This window comes from Podarcis bocagei (genome assembly GCF_964188305.1).
Source record: "Podarcis bocagei genome assembly, chromosome: 7".
NCBI classification, from domain to species: Eukaryota; Metazoa; Chordata; class Lepidosauria; order Squamata; family Lacertidae; genus Podarcis; species Podarcis bocagei.
The window spans coordinates 85705682-85730255 of NC_138132.1; the positions used below are offsets into that span (position 1 = coordinate 85705682).

At 46.4% G+C, this 24574-nt stretch overlaps 1 protein-coding gene across 2 annotated transcripts; it reads left to right on the forward strand.

The window, feature by feature from the left end:
• Positions 1-3182: 3182 nt before the first annotated feature.
• Positions 3183-22710, forward strand: LOC308591968 (aflatoxin B1 aldehyde reductase member 4-like). Of its 2 annotated transcripts, none has more exons than XM_081203186.1 (7): positions 3183-3455; positions 12371-12558; positions 13906-14010; positions 15573-15669; positions 19172-19274; positions 21048-21177; positions 22304-22710. In XM_081203186.1, the coding sequence occupies exons 1-7, from the start codon at positions 3239-3241 to the stop codon at positions 22463-22465; spliced, it is 1002 nt and encodes a 333-aa protein (XP_081059312.1). In that variant the 5' UTR covers positions 3183-3238; the 3' UTR covers positions 22466-22710. The 2 variants fall into 2 exon arrangements, with proteins under 2 accessions (XP_081059312.1, XP_081059311.1); XM_081203185.1 differs by lacking the exon at positions 3183-3455 and adding an exon at positions 9710-10169.
• Positions 22711-24574: the final 1864 nt, after the last annotated feature.

Here is a 24574-nt window from a genome sequence, read left to right on the forward strand (position 1 = left end):
GTTGCTCGGTCGCAGCTCCTGCCAACCTAGCAGTTCGAAAGCATGAAGTGCAAGTAGATAAATAGGTACCACTCCAGCAGGAAGGTAAACAGCGTTTCCATGCGCTGCTCTGGTTTGCCAGAAGCTGCTTAGTCATGCTGGCCACATGACCCGGAAGCTGTATAGAGCGAGATGAGCACCACAACCCCAGAGTTGTCTGCGACTGGACCTAATGGTCAGGGGTCCCTTTACCTTTACCTTTATAAATGTATAAAATTTTCTGGGTATGTAACAGATTAACAGGAATTGTGTAAAGGTTAAGAATTTGTTGAGAGCACAATGAGGTGAATTGGAACTCAAAAATGTGTGTGATTTTAGACCAGGGGTCAGCAAGCTTTTTCAGTCGTGGGCTAGTCCACCGTCCCTCAGACCATGTGGTGGGCTGGACTATATTTTGGGAGGGGGAAATGGACGAATTCCTATGCCCCACAAATAACCCAGAGATGCCTTTTAAATAAAAGGACACATTCTACTCATGTAAAAACGCCAGGCAGGCCCCACAAATAACCCAGAGATGCATTTAAATAAAAGGACACATTCTACTCATGTAAAAACACCAGCCAGGCCCCACAAATAACCCAGAGATGCATTTAAAATAAAAGCACACATTCTACTCATGTAAAAACAGGCTGATTCCCGGACCGTCCGCAGGCCGGATTGAGAAGGCGATTGGGCCGCATCCGGCCCCTGGGCCTTAGGTTGCCTACCCCTGGTCTACTCTTAAAATTGGATGCAAGCCAGTACAGCTATTTGCCACTGGGGCTTAATGGAGCCTCCAAGTTCAGGGGTAGTGTATCTCCAACTACCAGCCTGGACCCAAATGTCAAGGGAAATCCCCCATCTCTTTCAAACCCGCCCCTCCCCTCCCCAACCTGGGCACTGTCCAAAGCAGCTACTCTTGTTACACTTGTGAGCAGGGACACATTCTACTCATGTAAAAACATCCCAGACCGTCCGTGGGTCGGATTGAGAAGGCCGTTGGGCCACATCCGGGCCCTGGGCCTTAGGTTATAAGATGTGTTGTTAGGTAATGTTTAGTTGTCATTGATATATTGTCTTTGTCTGTGTTGTTATATGTAAATCGTTTTGCAATAAAGTTAAAAAAAAAAAGTCCAGTGATGGAGAGTCCCTCATAAGATCTGTTATGCATTTCATAGAATTGTGGAGTTGCAAGGGACCCCTAGAGTCATCTAGTCCAACCCCCTGCAAAGCAGGAATCTCGACTAGAATCATAGAATCATAGAATCATAGAGTTGGAAGAGACCACAAGGGCCATTGAGTCCAACCCCCTGCCAAGCAGGAAACACCATCAGAGCACTCCTGACATATGGTTGTCAAGCCTCTGCTTAAAGACCTCCAAAGTAGGAGACTCCACCACACTCCTTGGCAGCAAATTCCACTGTCGAACAGCTTACTGTCAGGAAGTTCTTCCTAATGTTTAGGTGGAATCTTCTTTCTTGTAGTTTGGATCCATTGCTCCGTGTCCGCTTCTCTGGAGCAGCAGAAAACAACCTTTCTCCCTCCTCTATGTGACATCCTTTTATATATTTGAACATGGCTATCATATCACCCCTTAACCTCCTCTTCTCCAGGCTAAACATGCCCAGCTCCCTTAGCCGTTCCTCATAAGGCATCATTTCCAGGCCTTTGACCATTTTGGTTGCCCTCCTCTGGACACGTTCCAGTTTGTCAGTGTCCTTCTTGAACTGTGGTGCCCAGAACTGGACACAGTACTCCAGGTGAGGTCTGACCAGAGCAGAATACAGTGGCACTATTACTTCCCTTGATCTAGATGCTATACTCCTATTGATGCAGCCCAGAATTGCATTGGCTTTTTTAGCTGCCGCGTCACACTGTTGGCTCATGTCAAGTTTGTGGTCAACCAAGACTCCTAGATCCTTTTCACATGTACTGACTAAAGCATCTGTGGCAAATGGCCATCCAGTCTCTGATAATCTGGCTCTTAATACGGCTAAGACCAAGGAATTGGTGGTGGATTACAGGAAAAAAAAAAAAGGCGGACATTCAGCCCTTGTATATCAACGGGGAACGGGTGGAGAGGGTGGCGGAATTCAGGTTTTTGGGAGTGACTATGGATCAGGGCATGACTTGGAGCGCAAATACCACTGCTCTGGTGAAGAAGGCCCAGCAGAGAATTTATTTCCTCAGACTTTTAAAAAAGAACAATCTGAGTGAGAGACTGCTGGTGTCCTTCTACCGAGGCTCCATAGAGAGCATACTTACATACTGTATTTGTGCTTGGTTCTCCAGTTGTACAGCTAGGGAGAGTAAGGTGCTCCAGAAGGTCATAACCACAGCCCAAAGGATTATTGGTCACCCTCTCCCACCTTTGGAAGAACTGTACGGTTCCCGTTGCCTTAGGAAAGCAAACAACATCCTGCAGGATCCATCTCACCCGGGATACAGTCTGTTTGCACTACTGCCTTCTGGCAGGAGGTATAGAAACATCAAGTCAAGGACAAATAGACTGAAAAACAGTTTCTATCCAAGAGCTGTGGCCTTTTTGAATGCTGTAACTCGATAGTGAGATCTGGGAGTTTTGGGGGGTGGGGGTGGGTGTGGTTGGAAGGTGGTTTGTTTGGTTGTTGTTGTTGTTTTGCTTTTGTTGTTTTTAAGGGATGGCATCCAATTTCGTTGCACTTGTGCAATGTTGCACTAGTGTAATGACAATAAAGAATCTATCTATCTATCTATCTATCTATAAAAAACGAACTCCAAGGAAGGAGAGCCCTCAACCTCCTGAGGGAGTTGAATTCTGTATCCTACTATTTTTCTCCAAGTTGCTTGAAAGCATTGGCTCACAGATTCTCCCTCCCTCCTCCTTTAATCCCCACAACAACCCTGAGAGGTAGGTTAGGCTGAGATAGACAGTAGTGACCGGCACAAGGTGGCACCTAAGCGAGTTCATAGCCCAGTGGGGAATTTGAACCCAGGTCTCCCAGACCTTAGCAGGACACTCTGACTGAAGGCGCTGCTTGAAAGCAGCCCTTTTAAACCAGGCATACAAAACGACATGCTGCAAAATGGCATGCTCTAAAAAGACGCTGCAGGAATTTTGAGACGGCCCCTTACCTGGGAAGGGAAGGCGTGGCGTCACGCGTGCTTTAAAAGGCGGTTTCTCAGCTGGTGGCGAGTTCGAGTCCGGCCGGAGGCAGATCGAACTGCTGCAGCCGCCGGGATGTCGGGGCTACGCGGGCAGAGCCGCGGCGTGCGCTCGGTGCTGGGCACCATGGAGTTCGGGCGCAGGGTAGACGCGGCGACCAGCGGGGCCATGCTGCGCGCGTTCCTGGCCCGCGGGCACTGCGAGGTGGATACCGCGCATATTTACGCGGGGGGCGAGTCGGAGCGGATCCTGGGCGCCTGGCTGGCGGCTGAACCCAAGGCTGCGGCGGCAGGTGGGTCGGTGGAATGGGGGGCCGGAGACGAAGGCTGCTCTAGAGGTCCAGCAGGTCAGCAACGGTTCTTCTGAGCGCATGCAGAGTGCCACCCACACACACACAGAGCCGCGAGTAATCACCGGAGTCTGATCTAGATTCGAATCGAGTTCTGTGCACACGCTCAGCGCCAGCCTTGCATGCAAGCAAAAGGTCCCAGTTAACGCTGCAGGTGTGTGTGCCTTGCCTGAAACCCTGGAGAGCAGTTGCTGCTGCCAGTCAGTGCAGACAATCCAGAGTTTCATGGACCAAGGGAGCCGAGTAAGGTAGTTTCCTAGGATCTGTTGTTGTCTTCTGTCTAGTCCAGCCTGCAAAAAATCACATTGTTTAATGTCTGGACAAGATACAAAGACTTACTTGAAAATAGAACCCCAAGGTGGTTGTCACCAATGGAGGCAAAGGCTCTGAAAAAGCTCAATATGGAGGCCAAGTGGCCGAAATATTGGGAAATTTTGGAGCAGGAAGGAGACAAATTGAAGCTGCAGAGTTTTGAGAAACTAAAAGATAAAGTGCCAGACTGGCTTCATTCCTACCAAATAAGAGAGACCTTTAATTCAGATTAAAAAATTGGCTTCCAGGTGGAAAAATCAAAATTGGAAACAGAACTGTTAGATCCCAAAACTAAGAACTTGTCAAGAATGTATAACTTGCTGTTGAAATGGAATGCTCAGGATGAAATGGTGAAATCTGCTATGATTAAATGGGCACAAGATGTTGGACATAACATTATGTTTGCTGACTGGGAACAGTTGTGGACCACCGGTATAAAATTTACGGCATGCAATGCCCTGAGAGAGAATATTATTAAAATGATTTATAGGTGGTACATGACCCCAGTCAAGCTTGCAAAAATCTACCATTTGCCCGATAATAAATGTTGGAAATGTAAAGAGACAGAGGGTACATTCTTTCACCTTTGGTGGACGTGCCCAAAGATTAAGGCTTTCTGGGAAATGATATATAATGAACTGAAAAAAGTATTTAAATATACCTTCCCGAAGAAACCAGAGGCCTTTCTCTTGGGCATCGCCGGCCATTTGGTGCCAAAGAAGGATAGAACTTTTTTTCTGTATGCAACAACAGCAGCAAGAATACTCATCGCAAAGTAGTGGAAGACGCGAGATCTACCCACTCTGGAAGAATGGCAGACGAAGGTGATGGACTATATGGAATTGGCAGAAATGACTGGCAGAATCCGAGACCAGGGAGAAGAGTCGGTGGAAGAAGATTGGAAAAAATTTAAAGACGACTGTAAAATTAATGAATGTTAAATGGACGTTGGACTGAAAATAAGTGGTGTTAGTAATAATATTAATAAGAATATATAAATTTGGATTGATAATGACGGAAATTATATTTCTATTATAGTTTAAGACGTTGAGCAAGGTTAAATGACAGAGGGTAAGGATTTGCTGAACTAAATATTTGAACTGGAATACAAAAAGGGAGGTGCAAGGAGGTCAAGAAACTAGTGAACAAAATACAATATATGGAGATAGAATCTCTCTTTTTTTCTGGGTGGATTTATTGGTGTTTGTTATGACTCTCTTTATTTTGTTAACTGTCTTTTTGTTGAATTTCTGCACTCTTTTTTATTTTGTAACTCTTTCTGTCCTATGTATTTTATGTTTAAAACTTGTTTAAAATTTGTGTACTAAACTTTAATAAATATTATTATAAATAAATAAAAAATCAACAACCATGCAATGGTGCGTTTGAGCATGTGTGGAGTGCATCTCTCCCTTCTCCTACCCTCCAACCTTTCAGTGCAGTCAAAGGTGATTCACCCTCATCCCTCCCCTAAATAAATCCCTGCCCCCGTTAATCTAGATTCCAGAAATGGGGGAGATACGGGCCTGCTGCTCTGCAAATGTTCTCTGTCACCAGCCCCCTTCATCCCCAACCCACCTGGCTGGTGATCAGGAATAATGAGAGATCATAGTAAAGGTAAAGGGACCCCTGACCATTAGGTCCACTAGTGACCGACTCTGGGGTTGCAGTGCTCATCTCGCTTTATTGGCCAAGGGAGCCGGCGTACAGCTTCTGGGTCATGTGGCTAGCATGACTAAGCTGCTTCTGGCGAACCAGAGCAGCACACGGAAACGCCGTTTACCTTCCCGCTGGAGCGGTACCTATTTATCTACTTGCACTTTGACGTGCTTTCGAACTGCTAGGTTGGCAGGAGCAGGGACCGAGCAACAGGAGCTCACCCCGTCAGGGGGGATTCGTACCGCCAACCTTCTGATTGGCAAGCCCTAGGCTCTGTGGTTTAACCCACAGCGCCACCCGCGTCCCAAATGAGAGCTCACTGAGTGCTGCAAATGCAGGAGTTAAATTGTGAATTTCGTGACATCTGGAAGGCCATGGAAGTGTCCCATCTCTGGGTGTCTCTTTGCCAGGGAGTGTAATCATTTAAATATGAACCAGTTGCTTTCCCCCCAGTTCCAGTTAGATTTCTGCAGCAAGCAGGTGCATTAGCAGGACAATTCCTCCCCCTTTCAACCTTTGCTCTTACTGTTCTTTCTTTCCAGGGTTGGTCATCCGGTTAATCAACAACCTGCAAATCAAAAGGACCATTTGCATTGTTACCTTTGGTCCAGCTGACAAAATCTCCTGTTAGTGCGGCAAAGGCTTGCTTAGGGGCCTGAGAAGGGAAAGCACTCTGCACATGCTCAGAGCTGGGCCGTGCTGATCTGATGCTCACTTGTATTATGGCCTTCGTCTAGGAAATGGAGGGGAAATGTACTTTTTTTACTTCTTTAATTGCTATTTTACTGCTCATTTGCCCAGTATGGAGAGATCCTTTTGGGGCTCCTTACCATCTCTGAACAATTTGGTAAACCTAATTCCAGGTCATTTATGAACAGGTTAAAAAGAGCTAATAGACAGGATTGGTCTGATCCAGGACGGTTCTTACAATTTGTTTTTGTTTTTCCAATTTATTTTTATTGATTTTCACAAAATTGTAAACACACAAACATACAAACAAACATAAATCATAACCTTGTTAAAACTAGTCTTATTAACATTGTTAAGTGACTTCCTCGTATCCCCCTAGTTGAATTTCAGTGCGAATCATTTTAACGGTTTTCCAAATCATAATTCTTATAAACTTAATCACTTAACATCTTTCTTTCTTACCAATTCAGCATTAAACATATTAATTCAACACATTACATATTTAAATCCTAATCCTATCTTTTAATTGCAAGTTTTTTTCCAATTAATTTAGCTGAACATATTTAACTAAATAGTCATTAAATTTCGTCCATTCTTCCTGATACTCTTCCTCCTTCCGGTCGCGGACTCTTCCGGTCAGGTCGGCTAGCTCCGAAAAATCCATCATCTTCACCTGCCATTCTTCCACAGTTGGTACTTCTTGCATTTTCCACTTTTTAGCTAGTAAGATTCGAGCAGCAGTTGTGGCATACAAAAATGACGGTTCTTACAATTTGGGGATGGGTCTACCTGCAGCTTTGAGTTACAAGATAGAACTTCCACAGTCAGTGGCAGTATACCTGGGATCCCTTCCAACTTTACAATTATGTGAATCTGTGATCCAATATGGCAGGGTGGGGGGGGGGCGGGAATCTTTTTCTGCAATCCAGGCAAGGGAGGTGTATTGCCAGACTTCAAGGACACTTTCCAACACAGAGCCATTAAGAGATGGGGCTTGCGAACCATCCCAAGGGCAAGATAGGCAGATCAGGAGGGCTGCAGGTAGTCCAAGGTCCTGGAGTTTCTGATAATTTCATACACCCTCCTTGTCTGTGTTTGGCAGGAGCTCAGGTTTGTTTTGTTCCCTTATCACGTCCTTTTCTCCACCAGTCAAGGTAGTCACCTTCCTGAGTCACCTTGCCGACACTGTAGAACCCACGGTCAGCTTTTAGTAAGCTTTTTTAAAAAATATATTTTTTTATTAATTTTTACATGAAATTTCCAAAAAACATACAACATTTTTTTCTTGTCTTATTCAGTGTTTTGGAGTTCCATCAACCACATCTGAAGATTTTTCAATCTTTATCACTTAATCTGCATTTCATTAATTTCACTATTACTTTTAATGGTCCTTCACTAATAATTCTCTTCATACTTTACTCTGCAATATTACAAAACTTCTTGCAATCCTACTAGCGTAATCTGTTGATTACAATTGCTTTTCAAATAGTTCACATATTTACTCCAGTCCTCTGAGGATCTCTGGTCCTGCAGGTTTCGATTCCTTCCTGTCATCTTGTCTAATTCTGCATAGTCCATTAATTTCGCCTCCCATTCCTTTTTTGTCGGTAACTCTTCTTGTTTCTATTTCTCTGCCAATAGTATTCTTGCTACCGTTATTGCATATAAAAACAGTTTATTATCCTGTCTATTAATATCCTCCCCTACAATGCCAAATAGAAATGCTTCTGGTTTTTTTTAATAAATGTATATTTCAACATCATTTTCATCTCATTATGTATCATTTCCCAGAAGCTTTTTGCTTTCTTACATTCCCAGCTTTTAGTAAGCTCTTTGTGGCGCAAACTTACCGTTCTGTTACAGTATTACACTGAACAGAGGTGGCAATTGAGGGTGATTGTAAAAACAGTGCCTCTGAGCATGCACAGAGCGTTTTACCCTCTCTGAAGGCTTCCCTCCTCCTTCTCGTCATTAGGCCTTTTAAAAAAAAGTCATTCCTAGTCCATTTTTCCTCCAGAGGAGTTGGGGGGGGGGCTTGTATCCAATGCTAGTCCTACTCGGAATAGACTGACCAAAGTTACTAGACAAGGATAACTTAGGTCCATTCAGTTGGAAGCAGTAATGTTCCTAAATACCAGTCGCTGGAAACCACAGGAAGGGAGAGTGCTTTGGCATTGGAATCATGCTTTTGAGCATCCCATAATGTCCACTGTGAGACCAGGATGCTGCCCTGTTGGCTTGATCCAGCAGGCTGTTGCTTTTTTTCCTGCTTGGGGACTTCCTGGATGCCCGTTATTTCTGCGGTTGTTATCTATATATTTGCCAGTTTTAAAATACCACTTAACTGACGGAAACCTCTCTATAAACGGTTCATATCCAAACTATGCAAAACGTTTACTACAAAGTGCCAATGCAGATCTAAAGCTCAAGAAGAAACGGGCACAGAATCTATCCGCCTACTGATAAATTTATCAGCCAGCAGTTTTAAAACAGAGACAACCAATGACATATTAAGCAAATTATTTGTTCCATATTGAGTCTTGGCCAAGCCTACCTGGCAGGGCTGTTGCTAGGATTAAATGAGGAATGCCAGAGAGAAACATTGAGCAGCTTGGAGGAAAATGCAATAAATAAAACAAACAAACAAAGGTTAAAATGACATGGCAGGATGTTGTTGTTGTTGTTTAGTCGTTTAGTCGTGTCCGACTCTTCGTGACCCCCTGGACCAGAGCACGCCAGGCACTCCTGTCTTCCACTGCCTCCTGCAGTTTGGTCAAACTCATGCTGGTAGCTTCGAGAACACTGTCCAACCATCTCGTCCTCTGTCGTCCCCTTCTCCTCTTTCCCAACATCAGGGTCTTTTCCAGGGAGTCTTCTCTTCTCATGAGGTGGCCAAAGTATTGGAGCCTCAGCTTCAGGATCTGTCCTTCCAGTGAGCACTCAGGGCTGATTTCCTTCAGAATGGATAGGTCTGATCTTCTTGCAGTCCATGGGACTCTCAAGAGTCTCCTCCAGCACCAGAATTCAAAAGCATCAATTCTTCGGAGATCAGCCTTCTTTATGGTCCAGCTCTCACTTTCATACATCACTACTGGGAAAACCATAGCTTTAACTATATGTGCCTTTGTTGGCAAGGTGATGTCTCTGCTTTTTAAGATGCTCTCTAGGTTTGTCATTGCTTTCCTCCCAAGAAGCAGGCATCTTTTGATTTCATGAGTGCTATTACCATCTGCAGTGATCATGGAGCCCAAGAAAGTAAAATCTCTCACTGCCTCCATTTCTTCCCCTTCTATTTGTCAGGAGGTGATGGGCCCAGTGGCCATGATCTTCGTTTTTTTGATGTTGAGCTTCAGACCATATTTTGCGCTCTCCTCTTTCACCCTCATTAAAAGGTTCTTTGATTCCTCCTCACTTTCTTCCATCAATGTTGTGTCATCGGCATATCTGAGGTTGTTGATATTTCTTCCGGCAATCTTAATTCTGGCTTGGGATTCATCCAGCCCAGCCTTCCGCATGTTAAATTCTACCTATAAGTTAAATAAGCAGGGAGACAATATACAGGACATGGCAGGATAAGGGACCCGAATTTATCCGGCAAGGCTCTTCCTTCGCTTCTGGAATCAGGAAATTAGAGACGTTCCCTTCTCCTGGGAGGGAGTAGGAGTGGAAATGAGGCGCTGACGCATGCGCAAACAGTGGTGATGCGATTGCCTTTGCCCAGGACCTGGTGGCGAGTTCGAGTTCTGCCAGAGGCAGATCGAGGGGCTTCAGCCGCCGGGATGTCGGGGCTACGCGGGCAGAGCCGCAGGGTGCGCTCGGTGCTGGGCACCATGGAGTTCGGGCGCAGGGCAGACGCGGCGGCCAGTGGGGCCATGCTGCGCGCGTTCCTGGCCCGCGGGCACTGCGAGGTGGATACCGCGCATATGTACGCGGGGGGCGAGTCGGAGCGGATCCTGGGCGCCTGGCTGGCGGCTGAACCCAAAGCTGCGGCGGCAGGTAGGTAGGGCTGCTCTATACGTTGTCGAGCCCAGCTGGCCGGCAACGGTTCCTCTGAGCGCATGCAGAGTGCTTCGCACGCATTGACACTTGGCGCGAACTCTCAGCGGAGCTTCATCAGGATTCGAATCGAGTTCCGTTTTGCAGGCGCGCCTATAGGAGTCCTGGCTGGAAGGGGAGAGCGTCTGTCTTGCATCATACAATTCAATTCCCACGGGCATCTCAGGGTTGGGCTGGGACTGCAACGTGCCTGAAACCCTGGAGAGCTGCTGCCGGTCAGGGTAGACATAACTGGGCTCGGTGGACCAGTGGTCTGGCTCTGTTTGACAGCTTCGTATGACACGCTGAGGCTGGGGGGGGGGGTGCGGGTCTGCTGCCTAGACCAGCCTGCAAAACAGCAGCAACAACAGAGCAACTGTGCATTTGAGCACCGAGTTCATTTCTCCTATCTCCCCACCCTTTCCATGCAGTCAGAACTGATCCAATTCCACCCCACCCCCATTTTAAACCCCTGCTCAACTGTCCTCATTCTTTGTCTTTCTTTGATAGTTTGGCCTTTCATTTTCTTAATTTTCATCAGTTGTTCCAGCAACATCTGGAAGGCCAGAGACATTGAAACATGGATTCCCCATCTCTGGGTGCATCCTTGCCCACTGAAGCTCAAAAATGGACCAGTTGCTACCCCCACACCAGATTTTTAATTGGGTTGCTCCACCAACCAGGCCCATTAGCAACATGATCCCTGCATCTTTTGGTCTCTCTCTGCTCTTAAATTTATTGCCTCAGAGGGTTGATAATCTGGTTAGTCAACAACTCAAAGAGCTAGAAATCAATCAAAAGGGCTGACGGCACCTTTAAAACCCTTGCCTTTATTCCAGTGGTCAAAAGTCTCCTGGGAAGTTTGCAAAGATCCCTGATTATACTGAAAGCCTCCCCACCTAATCTGAAGGCCAGTGGAAGTTGCTAAGCAGCTTGAGAAGGGAAAGGAAGTTTGAACATAGAATCATAGAAGCTGGAAGGGATCCCGAGGGCCATCTAGTCCAACCCCCCTTCAATGCCAGCATCTCAACTTAAAGCATCCATGGCAGATGTTTCTTCTTTCCCAGGCTAAACGTTCCCAGCTCCCTCAAGTCGATCTGCCTGCCTTGTTAATATTTGTTTGCTCCTCATCCTGGTGTTGGGGGTTCCTCTTTACAGAATGCAGTCAGAGTTCCTTTCCTTCCCTGATCATACCTTCTTTGGTGACCACTCATAGCCTAGTAAGATTGTCTTCCATGAACACGGTTTTAAAAGTGAGTCTGTAAGCGACTGCGGAGGCCAATTCTGGATCCACACGTCCTTCCACAGTGGAGACATTGGTGGGAGCTGATCACGGTGAGGGTTTGCCAAGCGTGCCTTCCTCTTAGCACGTTTCTCCCTTGCGTCCTGAGTTCAAGTGTCTTCAAAGCCCACGACACCTTTGGTAAAGGCTGTTCTCCAACTGGAGCGCTTGCAGGCCAGTGTTTGTTTCCCAGTTGTCAGAGTTTATACTACTTTTTTTTAAATTTGCCTTGAGAGAGTCTTTAAACCTCTTTTGTTGACCACCAGCATTACGCTTTCCATTGAGTAGTTGCTTTGGAAGACCATAATCAGGCATCCGCACCACATGAACAGTCTAACAAAGTTGATGTTGAAGAATCAATTGCTTTGATACTGGTGATCTTTGCTTCTCCCAGGACACTGGCATTAGTTTGCCTGTCTTCCCAAGTGAGGTGTAAAAATTTTCGGAGACACCGTTGATGGAATCTTTCAAGGAGATGGAGATGGCGTTTATAAGTGGTCCATGTTTCACAAAAGGGTTGGGTTTGGGTTGGGTTTTTGGAAGACGCCAGTGTGTGAATTTGTTTTATGTGTGTAGATCAGTGCATGCTGACCAACGCACAGTAAGGCTCTACAGTGGTTCCTCGGGTTAAGAACTTAATTCGTTCTGGAGGTCCGTTCTTAACCTGAAACTGTTCTTAACCTGAAGCACCATTTTAGCTAATGGGGCCTCCTGCTGCCACCACGGTGCAAATTCTGTTCTCATCCTGAAGCAAAGTTCTTAACCCGAGGTACTATTTCTGGGTTAGCGGAGTCTGTAACCTAAAGTGTCTGTAACCTGAAGCGTCTGTAACCCAAGGTACTACTGTACTTCCCTGATCTAGTCCTCTCTTCCCCACCAGTCAAGGTAGCCACCAAGGCAAATCCATTGGAGGGCAATACTCTGAAGGCTGATGGTGTTCGCTCCCAACTGGAGACATCCCTCCAGAGGCTGCAGGCGAAGTGTGTTGACCTCTTCTACCTCCATATGCCTGACCACACCACCCCCCTGGAAGAGACGCTGAAGGCCTGCAATGAGCTACACAGAGAGGTGCAAAAACTGGGGTTTTCGGGGGGGGGGCGGGAAGCTGATTCTCATGACTGGGCGGCTCATTTGGGCCTCCCAGTCGGTGTTGGATGTGCTGCTTTTGTATCCCCCTATCCTTCTAAAAGGGACGCGGGTGGCGCTGTGGGTTAAACAACGGAGCCTAGGACTTGCCGATCAGAAGGTCGGCAGTTCGAATCCCTGCGACGGGGGGAGCTCCCGTTGCTCGGTCCCTGCTCCTGCCAACCTAGCAGTTCGAAAGCACGTCAAAGTGCAAGTAGATAAATAGGTACCACTCCAGCGGGAAGGCAAATGGTATTTCCGTGCGCTGCTCTGGTTCGCCAGAAGCGGCTTAGTCTTGCTGGCCACATGAGCCGGAAGCTGTACGCCGGCTCCCTTGGCCAATAAAGCGAGATGAGCGCCGCAACCCCAGAGTCGTCCACAACTGGACCTAATGGTCAGGGGTCCCTTTACCTTTACCTTTTCCTTCTAAACAAATTGAGGCGCCTTCCAGTCCCTGAGTTAAAATAACACACATGCAAGGCCTGCAATATTCCACACTGGTGTCCAGAATAGAGGGGTGCAAAAGTCACGAGTTCCGTTCCAACCGGCGTTCATTCAGCACAATCCACCGTGCTTCCTTTCTGCTGCAGTTTGCCTTCTGCCAAATACAAACCTTGTTTGTCTCGCTCTTGTCTGCTATCTGAACTAAAGTTGCATCGCTGTTTAAGTCATTTACATTTGCTCTGACGTCAAGGAAACACCCAAACAGTGGGCGGGGGACCATTAATTAGATTTTATTTATTTATTTATTTGCATTTACATTCCACCTTTTTTCATCCCAAGCAGCTCTGGGTGGCCTACATTATGGCCACAGCTTATGCACATTTAGCTTGTGCGCATTGAGTTTTATTCGCATGGCAAAAATAAAATAAAATAAAATAAAATAAAAGGGTCAGAAAGAGGATGGTGGTTAGTGATCCTGTATGGTATTGAAATAAATGGGTTTTGACTTCACATGATTTTGGCTTTAGGTGCAATCCCTGGAATGTAACCCCCATGAAGCTTGTGGGGCTACTGTACATGATTCTTACCTGCCCTGCTAATTAATTTAATTTAAGTCAATCCAATCCAATTTAGGTGAGGCTAAGAGGCAGTGACTGGTCTCCCACAGTCATCCATTCATGGCCAAGAGGGGATTTGAACCCTGGTCTCCCATGTCCCTAGTCCTCATTTAACCACCAGATCCTTTGGTCTGATCCAGAACCCAGCCTCCTCTTCTGGTTGTAAGACCGTCTGTGAACATAGAGCTAAAAATACAGGGGCTTATTTGTTTTTTTTCCCTTCCGACAGGGGAAGTTTAAGGAACTGGGTCTCTCCAACTATGCCTCGTGGCAGGTGGCGGAAATCTATGGCATCTGCAAGGCCAACAACTGGGTGTTGCCAACAGTGTACCAGGTGAGAGCTGGGTGGACGAATGGAGGTCTTCTCCCCAAGGTGTTTGGTCAGGGCTGGGCAACCTGTGGCCCCTCCAGACATGTCTGGACTCTCAGCTTCCATCACTCTTGACCACTGACCAAGCTGGTAATGGTTTAAGTCTGTGTATTAGAATCATAGGATTGTAGCATTGGAAAGTCCTGCAATGAGTCTACAAAGCCCAGCTCAGTCACTGAGACCACCGGCAGGAGTGTTGCTGGTTGTGATGGCCTGGGATTCCGATTCGGAGGATGAAACAGAGGAATCCCAGCCTGCACAGGAGTCCCCGCCTCCAGGGCCGGCTGAACTGGGGCAAGGCCTAGAGGCTGAAGAGCCTGCACCTGTGGCAGTGCAGCAGGAGCTGGCCCCAGGTGAAGTCCTCCTGGCCCCAGAGGGGCCTGATGACTCAGTGGCCACAGGTGAGCCTCCTCCAGGGCCCAGTAACCCTTCGGCCTCTCCTGATCTGCAGAGGCTTAGGGCAGAGAGGCGAAGGGAACTAGTTGCCCCCAGGAGGAGTGCTCGCCTTAAGGCCAGAGTAGGCGGGGCTCCTGGGGGTCGGGACCGCCCCTGACCTTAGAAGAGGATAAAAGCCCACTCATCCCGGCCCCAGGTTGCGGGAGCAACGTCGTTGTTGGCTTCGGACCTTCCTGTGATCCTGATCCTTGCTCGGCCTCCTGTTCCTGACTAACCGGTACTCCTGTTCCCTGCTCGGCTTCCTGTTCCTGACTATCCAGTACTCCTGTTCCCTGCTCGGCCTCCTGTTCCCGACCATCCGGTGTTCCTGTTACCTGCTCAGCCTTCTGTTCCAGCGTTCCTGTTCCCCGCCCGTCTCTCTGCATCGGACCTCGCCCCGCCTCGTGTGGACTCTGCTACACTCACGGTACCTTACCCCCGGGACCAGCACACTGGTTTTTCTTTTTAATGTTTGATATTGCATTGTGTTTCTATTATTTGACAAGAAACCAAGCCTTGATTGGCCCAGTCCTGTGGAATTCTCTGCCAGCCAGTGCCTTCTGTGCCAGCCTTTAAATACACGCTGAAAATGTATTTGTTCTGCAAGACTTACGCAGGTAGTTTGGAATACATATTTCCATAATAGCTACTTTCCAATGGTTTTTATTGGATAAACACCAACTGCTGGAAACTGAAGGAGGGGAAAGGGCTCTTGGGCTTGAATTTCGCTTGCAGATGTCCCATTGGTGCAGCATAAATCATGTTGATGATTTATTAGATTTCTATTCTGCCCTTCATCCGAGGCTCATAGGGCAGTTTACAGTATGTATGAAAGCACAAAAATCCACAACATAATAGGAAACAGAACAAACTCTCTCTCTCCCTTCCCTTCTCCCAATGTCAATCGGCAGGGAGTTCCAAAGGTGCCGCCACAATAAATGACCAGTTTCTTACAAATGCAGAACGGATGTTTGATGGCACCTGTAGTAGTGGCAGTTCCCTTGGTCAGTGGGCAGAAGGGATTTTGCAACACAACAGTCTGCTCCAAGGTTTCTTTATGAATTTTGTTTTTTACTGTCTTTTCCCCAAAGGGCATGTACAACGCTACAACACGCCAAGTGGAGACCGAATTGCTGCCATGCCTTAGACACTTTGGGATTCGATTCTACGCATATAATCCGCTGGCTGGTACGGGTCTGGCAAGGAATGCCAGGGAATGGGGTGGTTTCAGTGGCAGGGCTGCAAAACTTTAGGCACCAGGCGAAAATGTTTCTCTTCAATCAGGCTGATTAACAATCTATGGTTTTTAGATAGATAGATAGATTAGATAGATAGATAGATAGATAGATAGATTCTTTATTGTCATTACACTAGTGCAACATTGCACAAGTGCAACGAAATTGGATGCCATCCCTTAAAAACAACAAAAGCAAAACAACAACAACAATCAAACAAACCACCTTCCAACCACACCCACCCCCACCCCCAAAAACTCCCAGATCTCACTATCGAGTTACAGCATTCAAAAAGGCCACAGCTCTTGGATAGAAACTGTTTTTCAGTCTATTTGTCCTTGACTTGATGTTTCTATACCTCCTGCCAGAAGGCAGTAGTGCAAACAGACTGTATCCCGGGTGAGATGGATCCTGCAGGATGTTGTTTGCTTTCCTAAGGCAACGGGAACCGTACAGTTCTTCCAAAGGTGGGAGAGGGTGACCAATAATCCTTTGGGCTGTGGTTATGACCTTCTGGAGCACCTTCCTCTCCCTAGCTGTACAACTGGAGAACCAAGCACAAATACAGTATGTAAGTATGCTCTCTATGGAGCCTCGGTAGAAGGACACCAGCAGTCTCTCACTCAGATTGTTCTTTTTTAAAAGTCTGAGGAAATAAATTCTCTGCTGGGCCTTCTTCACCAGAGCAGTGGTATTTGCGCTCCAAGTCATGCCCTGATCCATAGTCACTCCCAAAAACCTGAATTCCGCCACCCTCTCCACCCGTTCCCCGTTGATATACAAGGGCTGAATGTCCGCCTTTTTTTCCCTGTAATCCACCACCAATTCCTTGGTCTTAGCCGTATTAAGAGCCAGATTGTTCTCTCCACACCAAACACAGAGCCGCTCCACCTCGTCCCGATAGGCGGACTCATCCCCTCCTGAAATGAGCCCCACCACCGTAGTGTCATCAGCAAACTTGATGATTTTGTTGCTGGAGTAGATGGCTGTACAGTCATACGTATAGAGAGCATAGAGCAGGGGACTCAACACGCAACCCTGTGGTGAGCCGGTGTTAAGGCTAAGGGCTGTAGACACATGTGACCCTACTCTAACCCTCTGAGAACGTTCTGACAAAAAATCCAAAACCCAGAGACAGGTGGAGTTGGGGAGTCCAATCGTCTCTAGCTTGGACACCAGTCTATGGGGGAGGATAGTGTTAAAAGCAGAGCTAAAATCCACAAACAGCAGCCTCACATAATTCCCCGGCTGCTCCAGATGGGACAGAGCAGCATGGAGAGTGGTGGTGATAGCGTCTTCTGTGGATCTATTTGCCCTGTATGCAAACTGGTAGTTGTCAAAAGTTGATGGAAGACAAGAAATAATATGACGGCGCACCAGTTTCTCAAAACACTTCATGATGATTGGAGTCAGTGCAACTGGTCTGTAGTCATTCAAACTACTGATTGTGGATTTTTTAGGCAGAGGGACAATAGTTGACGACTTCAGGCAGGGTGGGACAATAGACTGGTGTAAGGACTTGTTGAAGATCTTAGTAAAGACCCTCGCCAGCTGATCCGCACAGCCCTTCAACACCTTTCCAGTGATGCCATCAGGTCCAGCCGCCTTCCTCGGATTCACCATCCTCAATACTTGTCTCACCTCGTGCTCCTCTACAGTGAATGAGGGGCCCCTATGGGCTGGTGGCTGTAGTACCGGCGTCTCAGGTGGCTCCTTCTCAAAGCGAGCAAAGAAGAGGTTAAGCTCCTCCGCCAGCATAGGGTCGCCGTCGACAGCGCCAAGGTTAGGTTTGTAGTTGGTAATATGCTGAATCCCCTGCCACATCTGTCTTATGTTGTTGCTCCTTAAATTATCCTCAATCCTCTGCCTATAATCCAGTTTTGCCCGTCGAATACCCCTCTTCAAGTTTGCTCTTGCCACACTGTAAAGCTGCACCTCGCCCGACCTGAAAGCCCTGTTCCTTTCCCGCAGCAGGCACTGGACCTCTCCATTCATCCAGGGTTTTTGATTAGGATAAAACCGGATGGATTTATTTACTGTGACAGTATCTGTGCAGTGATTGATATAGCACAGAACTGCCGCCGTGTGCTCCTCCAGGTCCGAACGATCGAAAATATCCCAATTGGTTCTCTCAAAACAGTCCTGCAGCTGGTGAATAGCACCTTCAGGCCAGATTTTAACAGATTTTAATATTTTAGGAGCCCGTTTCCCGAGTGGGATATATGCTGGTACCAGGAACAGAGACATATGGTCGGGCTGGCCCAAGTGTGGCAGCTGCAAAGCCCTATAGCCGTGATTTACATTCGAATAAACTTTATCCAGTGTCTTATCCCCTCTTGTGGGGCATTTCACATGCTGATAGAGCGTTGGAAGCACTGTTTTAAGTTCAACATGGTTGAAGTCTCCCGCAATGATGTGCACAGCTTCAGGGTACTTGTCTTGCTGACTGCTGATAAGGCTCTGCAGGCATCCCAAAGCCAAGTTGGCATTGGCATCTGGTGGCACGTACACGCCAGTTAGCATAACAGCTGTGAACTCCCTAGGGAGATAGACTGGTCTACATTTAACAGCCACATATTCCAAATCCGGTGAACAGTGACTACCCACAATCTTAGAATTATTGGACCAGCATTTGTTCACATATACACACAGCCCCCCTCCTTTGGTTTTTCCGAAGTCCATGCCTCGGTCCTGACGATGTACCGCACAGCCTTCCAACTGAATAGCTGTGTCTGGTATGGACGGTTGAAGCCATGTCTCAATGACAAATAAAACGCAGCAATCTTTTACAAGGCTATTCTTTGCTGCCTGCAGCCTCAATTCATCCATCTTGTTGGCAAGAGATCTCACATTAGCAAGAAATATGCTAGGGAGTGGTGGCTTAGATGGACTCCTCTGTAATCTTACCAGGACACCAGCCCGACAACCCCGCCTTTGCCTCCTGTCTCTACGCCGCCTTCGCCTCCTCCCTGGAGGCATAGTAATCCATGGAGAGCCCGGCGTCCTGGCTACTCCCACAGGAACGTTATCTGGGCGAAAATAATCAGCTCTTACAGCTTGTTCACACTGCAACCCGACCTTCAGAAGTTCTTGCCTGCTGTAAATCTGCCTGCTGTTAATCTTTCTTGCCCGGCCATACATACTCAGACCAAATAAAATAATAAAAACAAAGCAAAACGTGTGTGGGGTATTTATTGCAGGTATTGGTCTCGCTTTTGTTTTGTGTTCTCATTTTGTACTTCTTCTGTTGTGAACTGCCTTGGGATCTTTGCACAAAATATGCATATTTATTAATTGTTGTTGCTGTTTTATGGGCAGAATGACAGACAGAAATCCAAAGAGGTGCTGGAGTTTTATCAGTGGGGTGAGAATGGAGTGGATTGACCTAAGTGAGGCACCTTCGCTTATAAGGTTCGAGTCCCTAACGTCTGGGCATTCACTTTCACCTCTTGCAGGAGGGCTCCTGACTGGGAGGTACAAGTACGAAGACAAAGACTCGAACCAGCAGCCAGCTAGCAGGTTTTTCGGCAACGACTGGGCCAAAATCTACAGGGACAGGTGGGTCTAAAGATGACAAAAGGGGCTTGCAACTTGAAGGCAGGGGATGACTCAATTCTGTTGATGTAGGAAGAGGCTAGCTTCTTGAACACAGGGGCAAGAAATTAAACTGCTAATGCTGGGAAGTAGTTCTTGTTTTTTGGAGGAAAGAGATCAGAGCAATAAATACGGGGTTAAAGGTAAAGGGACCCCTGACCGTTAGGTCCAGTCGCGGACAACTCTAGGGTTGCAGCGCTCATCTTGCTTTATTGGCTGAGGGAGCCGGCGTACAGCTTCCGGGTCATGTGGCCAGCATGACTAAGCCGCTTCTGGCGAACCAGAGCAGCGCACGGAAACACCATTTACCTTCCCGCCGGAGCGGTACCTATTTCTCTACTTGTACTTTGATGTGCTTTTGGTTTTTTTTATAAGATATTTATTAAGATTTTCAGAAAATTTACAGAATAAAAAGAAAAAACAAAAAACAAAATAAAAACAAAATAAAAATAGTTAAAAAACAGTTCAATCTTTCTATCACATATTTTTCATTTGCTTATTTCCTGGACCTCCTCACGCCTTCCTTTTCTGTATTCCAGTTCCAATTGTTAATTCAGCAAATCCCTCCCCTCTTCATTCATCTTAATCTTCAATTTTTAAATATTATAACCTTGATTTTTTTTTACCTATTAATAGCCATTTTCTCATATTCCCTTATAGCATTACAGCAAAAGACCACTTAGTTTCTATCCAACATCATTCTAACATTCATTAATTTTACAGTGTTTCTGTAAATAATCTTTGAACTTTTTCCAATCTTCTTCAACCGACTCTTCTCCCTGGTCTCGGATTCTGCCAGTCATTTCTGCCAGTTCCATATAGTCCATCACCTTCATCTGCCATTCTTCCAGGGTGGGTAGATCTTGTGTCTTCCAGTACTTTGCGATGAGTATTCTTGCTGCTGTTGTGGCGTACATAAAGAAAGTTCTATCCTTCTTTGGCACCAATTGGCCGACAATGCCCAGAAGAAAGGCCTCTGGTTTCTTCAGGAAGGTATATTTAAATACCTTTTTCATTTCATTATAAATCATCTCCCAGAAAGCCTTAATCCTTGGGCACGTCCACCAAAGGTGAAAGAATGTACCTTCAGTTTCTTTACATTTCCAACATTTATTATCGGGCAAATGATAGATTTTTGCAAGCTTGACTGGTGTCATGTACCACCTGTATATCATTTTCATAATATTCTCTCTTAGGGCATTACATGCTGTAAATTTCATACCTGTGGTCCACAACTGTTCCCAGTCAGCAAACATAATGTTATGTCCAACATCTTGTGCCCATTTAATCATAGCAGACTTCACCGTTTCATCCTGAGTATTCCATTTCAACAGCAAGTTATACACACTTTGATGTGCTTTCGAACTGCTAGGTTGGCAGGAGCAGGGACCGAGCAACGGGAGCTCACCCCATTGCGGGGATTTGAACTGCCAACCTTCCGATCGGCAAGTCCTAGGCTCTGTGATTTAACCCACAGCGCCACCCGCGTCCCAGTGATTTTGTTAGCCATGGCACTAAATGGAACCTCTAGGCGCAGTGGCAGTCTACCTCTGAACACCAGGTGCTGCATTCGCATCCTGCGTGTGGACCAGATGGCCTGATACAATTGTATCTGCCATCTATTACTGCCATTTTGCTTTGTTTATTATGTAAGATTCATTCAGATATATAGGTATACATATAAACATGCAGGATGTAAATGACCTTATTTTTTTTAAAACAACAACAACTCTGCAGGTATTGGAAAAAGCATCATTTCCAGGGGGTGGACTTGGTCGAGAAAGCCCTCCACGAGGCGTATGCCTCAGACACACCCAGCTTGACTTCAGCCGCCCTGCGCTGGATCTATCATCACTCAAAGCTGCAGGTAATGGTGAACTTTTCTGCCAGCCTGGTATGGTATGGGGAAGAAGTTTGTGTGTGTGTCTGAGGCCAGGTCTAAACTGTTCTACAGTGGTACTTCGGGTTACAGACGTTTCAGGTTACAGACTCCGCTAACCCAGAAATAGTACCTTGGGTTAAGAACTTTACCTCAGGATGAGAACAGAAATCGTGCAGTGGCGGGACAGCAGCAGCAGCAGGCCCCATTAGCTAAAGTGGTACCTCAGGTTAAGAACAGTTTCTGGTTAAGAACGGACCTCCAGAACGAATTAAGTTCTCAACCCGAGGTACCACTGTATTCCCAAAACAGAATCAATAAATGACTTCTGGTAGGTCTAATATTCTGGAGGTGACATATGCTACTTATATCCCCTGCTCTCAGTTTTTTATCCTCACAACCACCCTGCAAGATGCATCAAGGGGAAACCTGGTTTTTTTGTTTTTGTTTATTATTATTATTATTATTATTATTATTATTATTATTATTATTATTATTATTATTATTTTCATACCCCACCCATCTGGCTGGGTTTCCCTAGTCTCTCTGAGCGGCTTCCAACAAAAGATTAAAAATACATTAAAACATCAGTCATTAAAAACTTCCCTAAACAGGGCTGTTCGACTTCTGAGGCGCGTTCGAAAACACAATCAATTACCGTACTTCTGGGTTTTCGGGGTTCAAAAACTGAAACGTTCAGCTTCCGAGACGCTCGAAAACCGAGGTGCCACTGTATACCCCAAATGAGGTGTCCTTTTGTGATATAAAAAATCCAATTACAGATAGGTAGCCGTGTTGGTCTGCCATAGTCAAAATAAAAAAATTCCTTCCAGTAGCACCTTAAGGACCAACTAAGTTAGTTCTTGGTATGAGCTTTCGTGTGCATGCACACTTCTTCAGATACGAACACTTATCGTATCTGAAGAAGTGTGCATGCACACGAAAGCTCATACCAAGAACTAACTTAGTTGGTCCTTAAGGTGCTACTGGAAGGAATTTTTTAATTTTAAAAAATCCAAAACGTTCTTTTAATTTTGCTGTCAGCTTTGGCCTTCCTCGTAAGCCGAGTCTTCCAATGTTCACCTTTCCCTCTTCTTGCTCTTTCCCCCCCTAGGCTGACCTTGGTGATGCTGTGATCATTGGGATGTCCACCATGGATCAGCTGCAGGAAAATCTCAAGTGCAGCGAGGAGGGTCCCCTCCTGCCCGGCGTGGTCGAGGCCTTTGAGAGAACTTGGCATCTCACAGCCCACGACTGCCCCAACTACTTCCGCTGAAGGCTTCTGCAGCCTCCACGAGAAACAAGAGCACCCATCAGAGACCCCCACCCCTCTGGACTCTTTGTTTCGCCACAAACACCCTCTTCTGCTTCAGAGGTTCCTCCCTTTCCCTTGGAATAAACCCAAGCCAACACCTCCGTGGCCTTAGATCAAGAAAGCACTTTTCCCTGGCAAGATTTCTGCAACACTTTCTGGGTCCCTGAAAGTGGCTTTCATCCTTCAAAATAAAAATATTGGTTGCACCTTCTAGCTCTCTTCTCTGCTCCCCACCTCACAGAAGTACAATGGTACCTCGGGTTAAGTACTTAATTCATTCCGGAGGTCCGTACTTAACCTGAAAGTGTTCTTAACCTGAAGCACCACTTAGCTAATGGGGCCTCCTGCTGCCGCCGCACCGCCAGAGCACAATTTCTGTTCTCAACCTGAAGCAAAGTTCTTAACCCGAGGTACTATTTCTGGGTTACTGGAGTATGTAACCTGAAGCGTATGTAACCTGAGGTACCACTGTAATGCATGTCAAGTAGATGCTTCTAAAACTTTGGAACTCCCTGCCTGTTGATATCAGGCAGGTATCTTCGCTATACCTTTTGGTGCCTGCTAAAACCATTTTTGCTTAGACAAGGCTACCCAGATGCTGTGAGCCTTAGTCTGTGTTTAATAAGAGGCTTCCAAAAAGTTAAAATAATAGTTTCTCTGGGTCTTGCTTTAACAATCCAGTGGTATATAAATTTTATTAAATCAATACAGTGGTACCTCAGGTTAGGAACTTAATTCGTTCTGGAGGTCCGTTCTTAACCTGAGGTACACTTTAGCTAATGGAGCCTCTAGCTGCTGCCGCTGCACGATTTCTGTTCTCTTCCTGAAGCAAAGTCCTTAACCCAAGGTACTATTTCTGGGTTAGCGGAGTCTGTAACCTGAAGTGTTTGTAACCCGAGGTACTACTGTAAAATAGACGCTCTACCCCTGAGCTGAGGCCCTTTCCTATAAAGAAACTGGCGGTGGTTCTGTCAGAATAATTTCTTAACCGGCAATGTTTTGCAAAGGTTTGGTGGGCTGCGTAGCGTTCCCTACAGTAGGCCAAGCCCCTCCCACCAGTGCTTTATCTGATCCTTCAGCCAAATCTATATACTGCTGCCCAGGGGTGAGGTAGTAGCTGCTCTCTTTATCATTTGAAGTTCTGAGCCTGAGCAGAGACAGCGACAATATTTTGGAACACATGGAACTACGTGGGGAAGGGGGAGAGCAGTGGAGGTTGGACAAAGATGTAGGGTTTTTTAAGTGCAACTCATCCTGGCAAAGCCGCTGACCTCATTTTAGGATTGCCTGCACTCCCTTGCAGTGGGTCTAGGAGTGGGTGGTGCCACTGAGCCTCTTGTGCTTGCTGATCAGGTTGGCGGTTCGAATCCCCGCAATGGGGTGAGCTCCTGTTGCTCGGTCCCTGCTCCTGCCAACCTAGCAGTTCGAAAGCACACCAGTGCAAGTAGATAAATAGGTACCACTGCAGCGGGAAGGTAAACGACATTTCCGTGTGCTCTGGTTTCCGTCATGGTGTTTCTGTAGCGCCAGAAGCGGTTTAGTCCTGCTGGCCACATGACCCAGAAACACTGGCTCCTTTGGCCTGAAAGCGAGATGAGCACCGCAACCCCATAGTCGCCTTTGACTGGACTTAACTGTCCAGGGGTCCTTTACCGTTCACCTTTGCAGTGGGTCTCCAGAGTTTCAGACAGGAGATATTTCCAACCTTGGAATCAGCAGAGATTGAACCCCAGAACTTTCTGCGTGTAAAAGCAGGTAATAACAACAATAACAATAATAATTTATTATTTATACCCCAACCATCTGGCTGGGTTTCCCCAGCCACTCTGGGTGGCTTCTAACAGAATATTAAAATACAATAATCTATACATGTTTGATGTAGTGCAGTATTTTAATATTTTTTTTGGAAGCCGCCCAGAGTGGCTGGGGAAGCCCAGCCAGATGGGTGGGGTATAAGTAATATTATTATTATTACTATTATTATTAAACATTAAAAGCTTTCCTAAACAGGGCTGCCTTCATGGTATTCTACCATGGAGCTGAAGTCCTTCCCCTCCCAAGTAAAAGCAT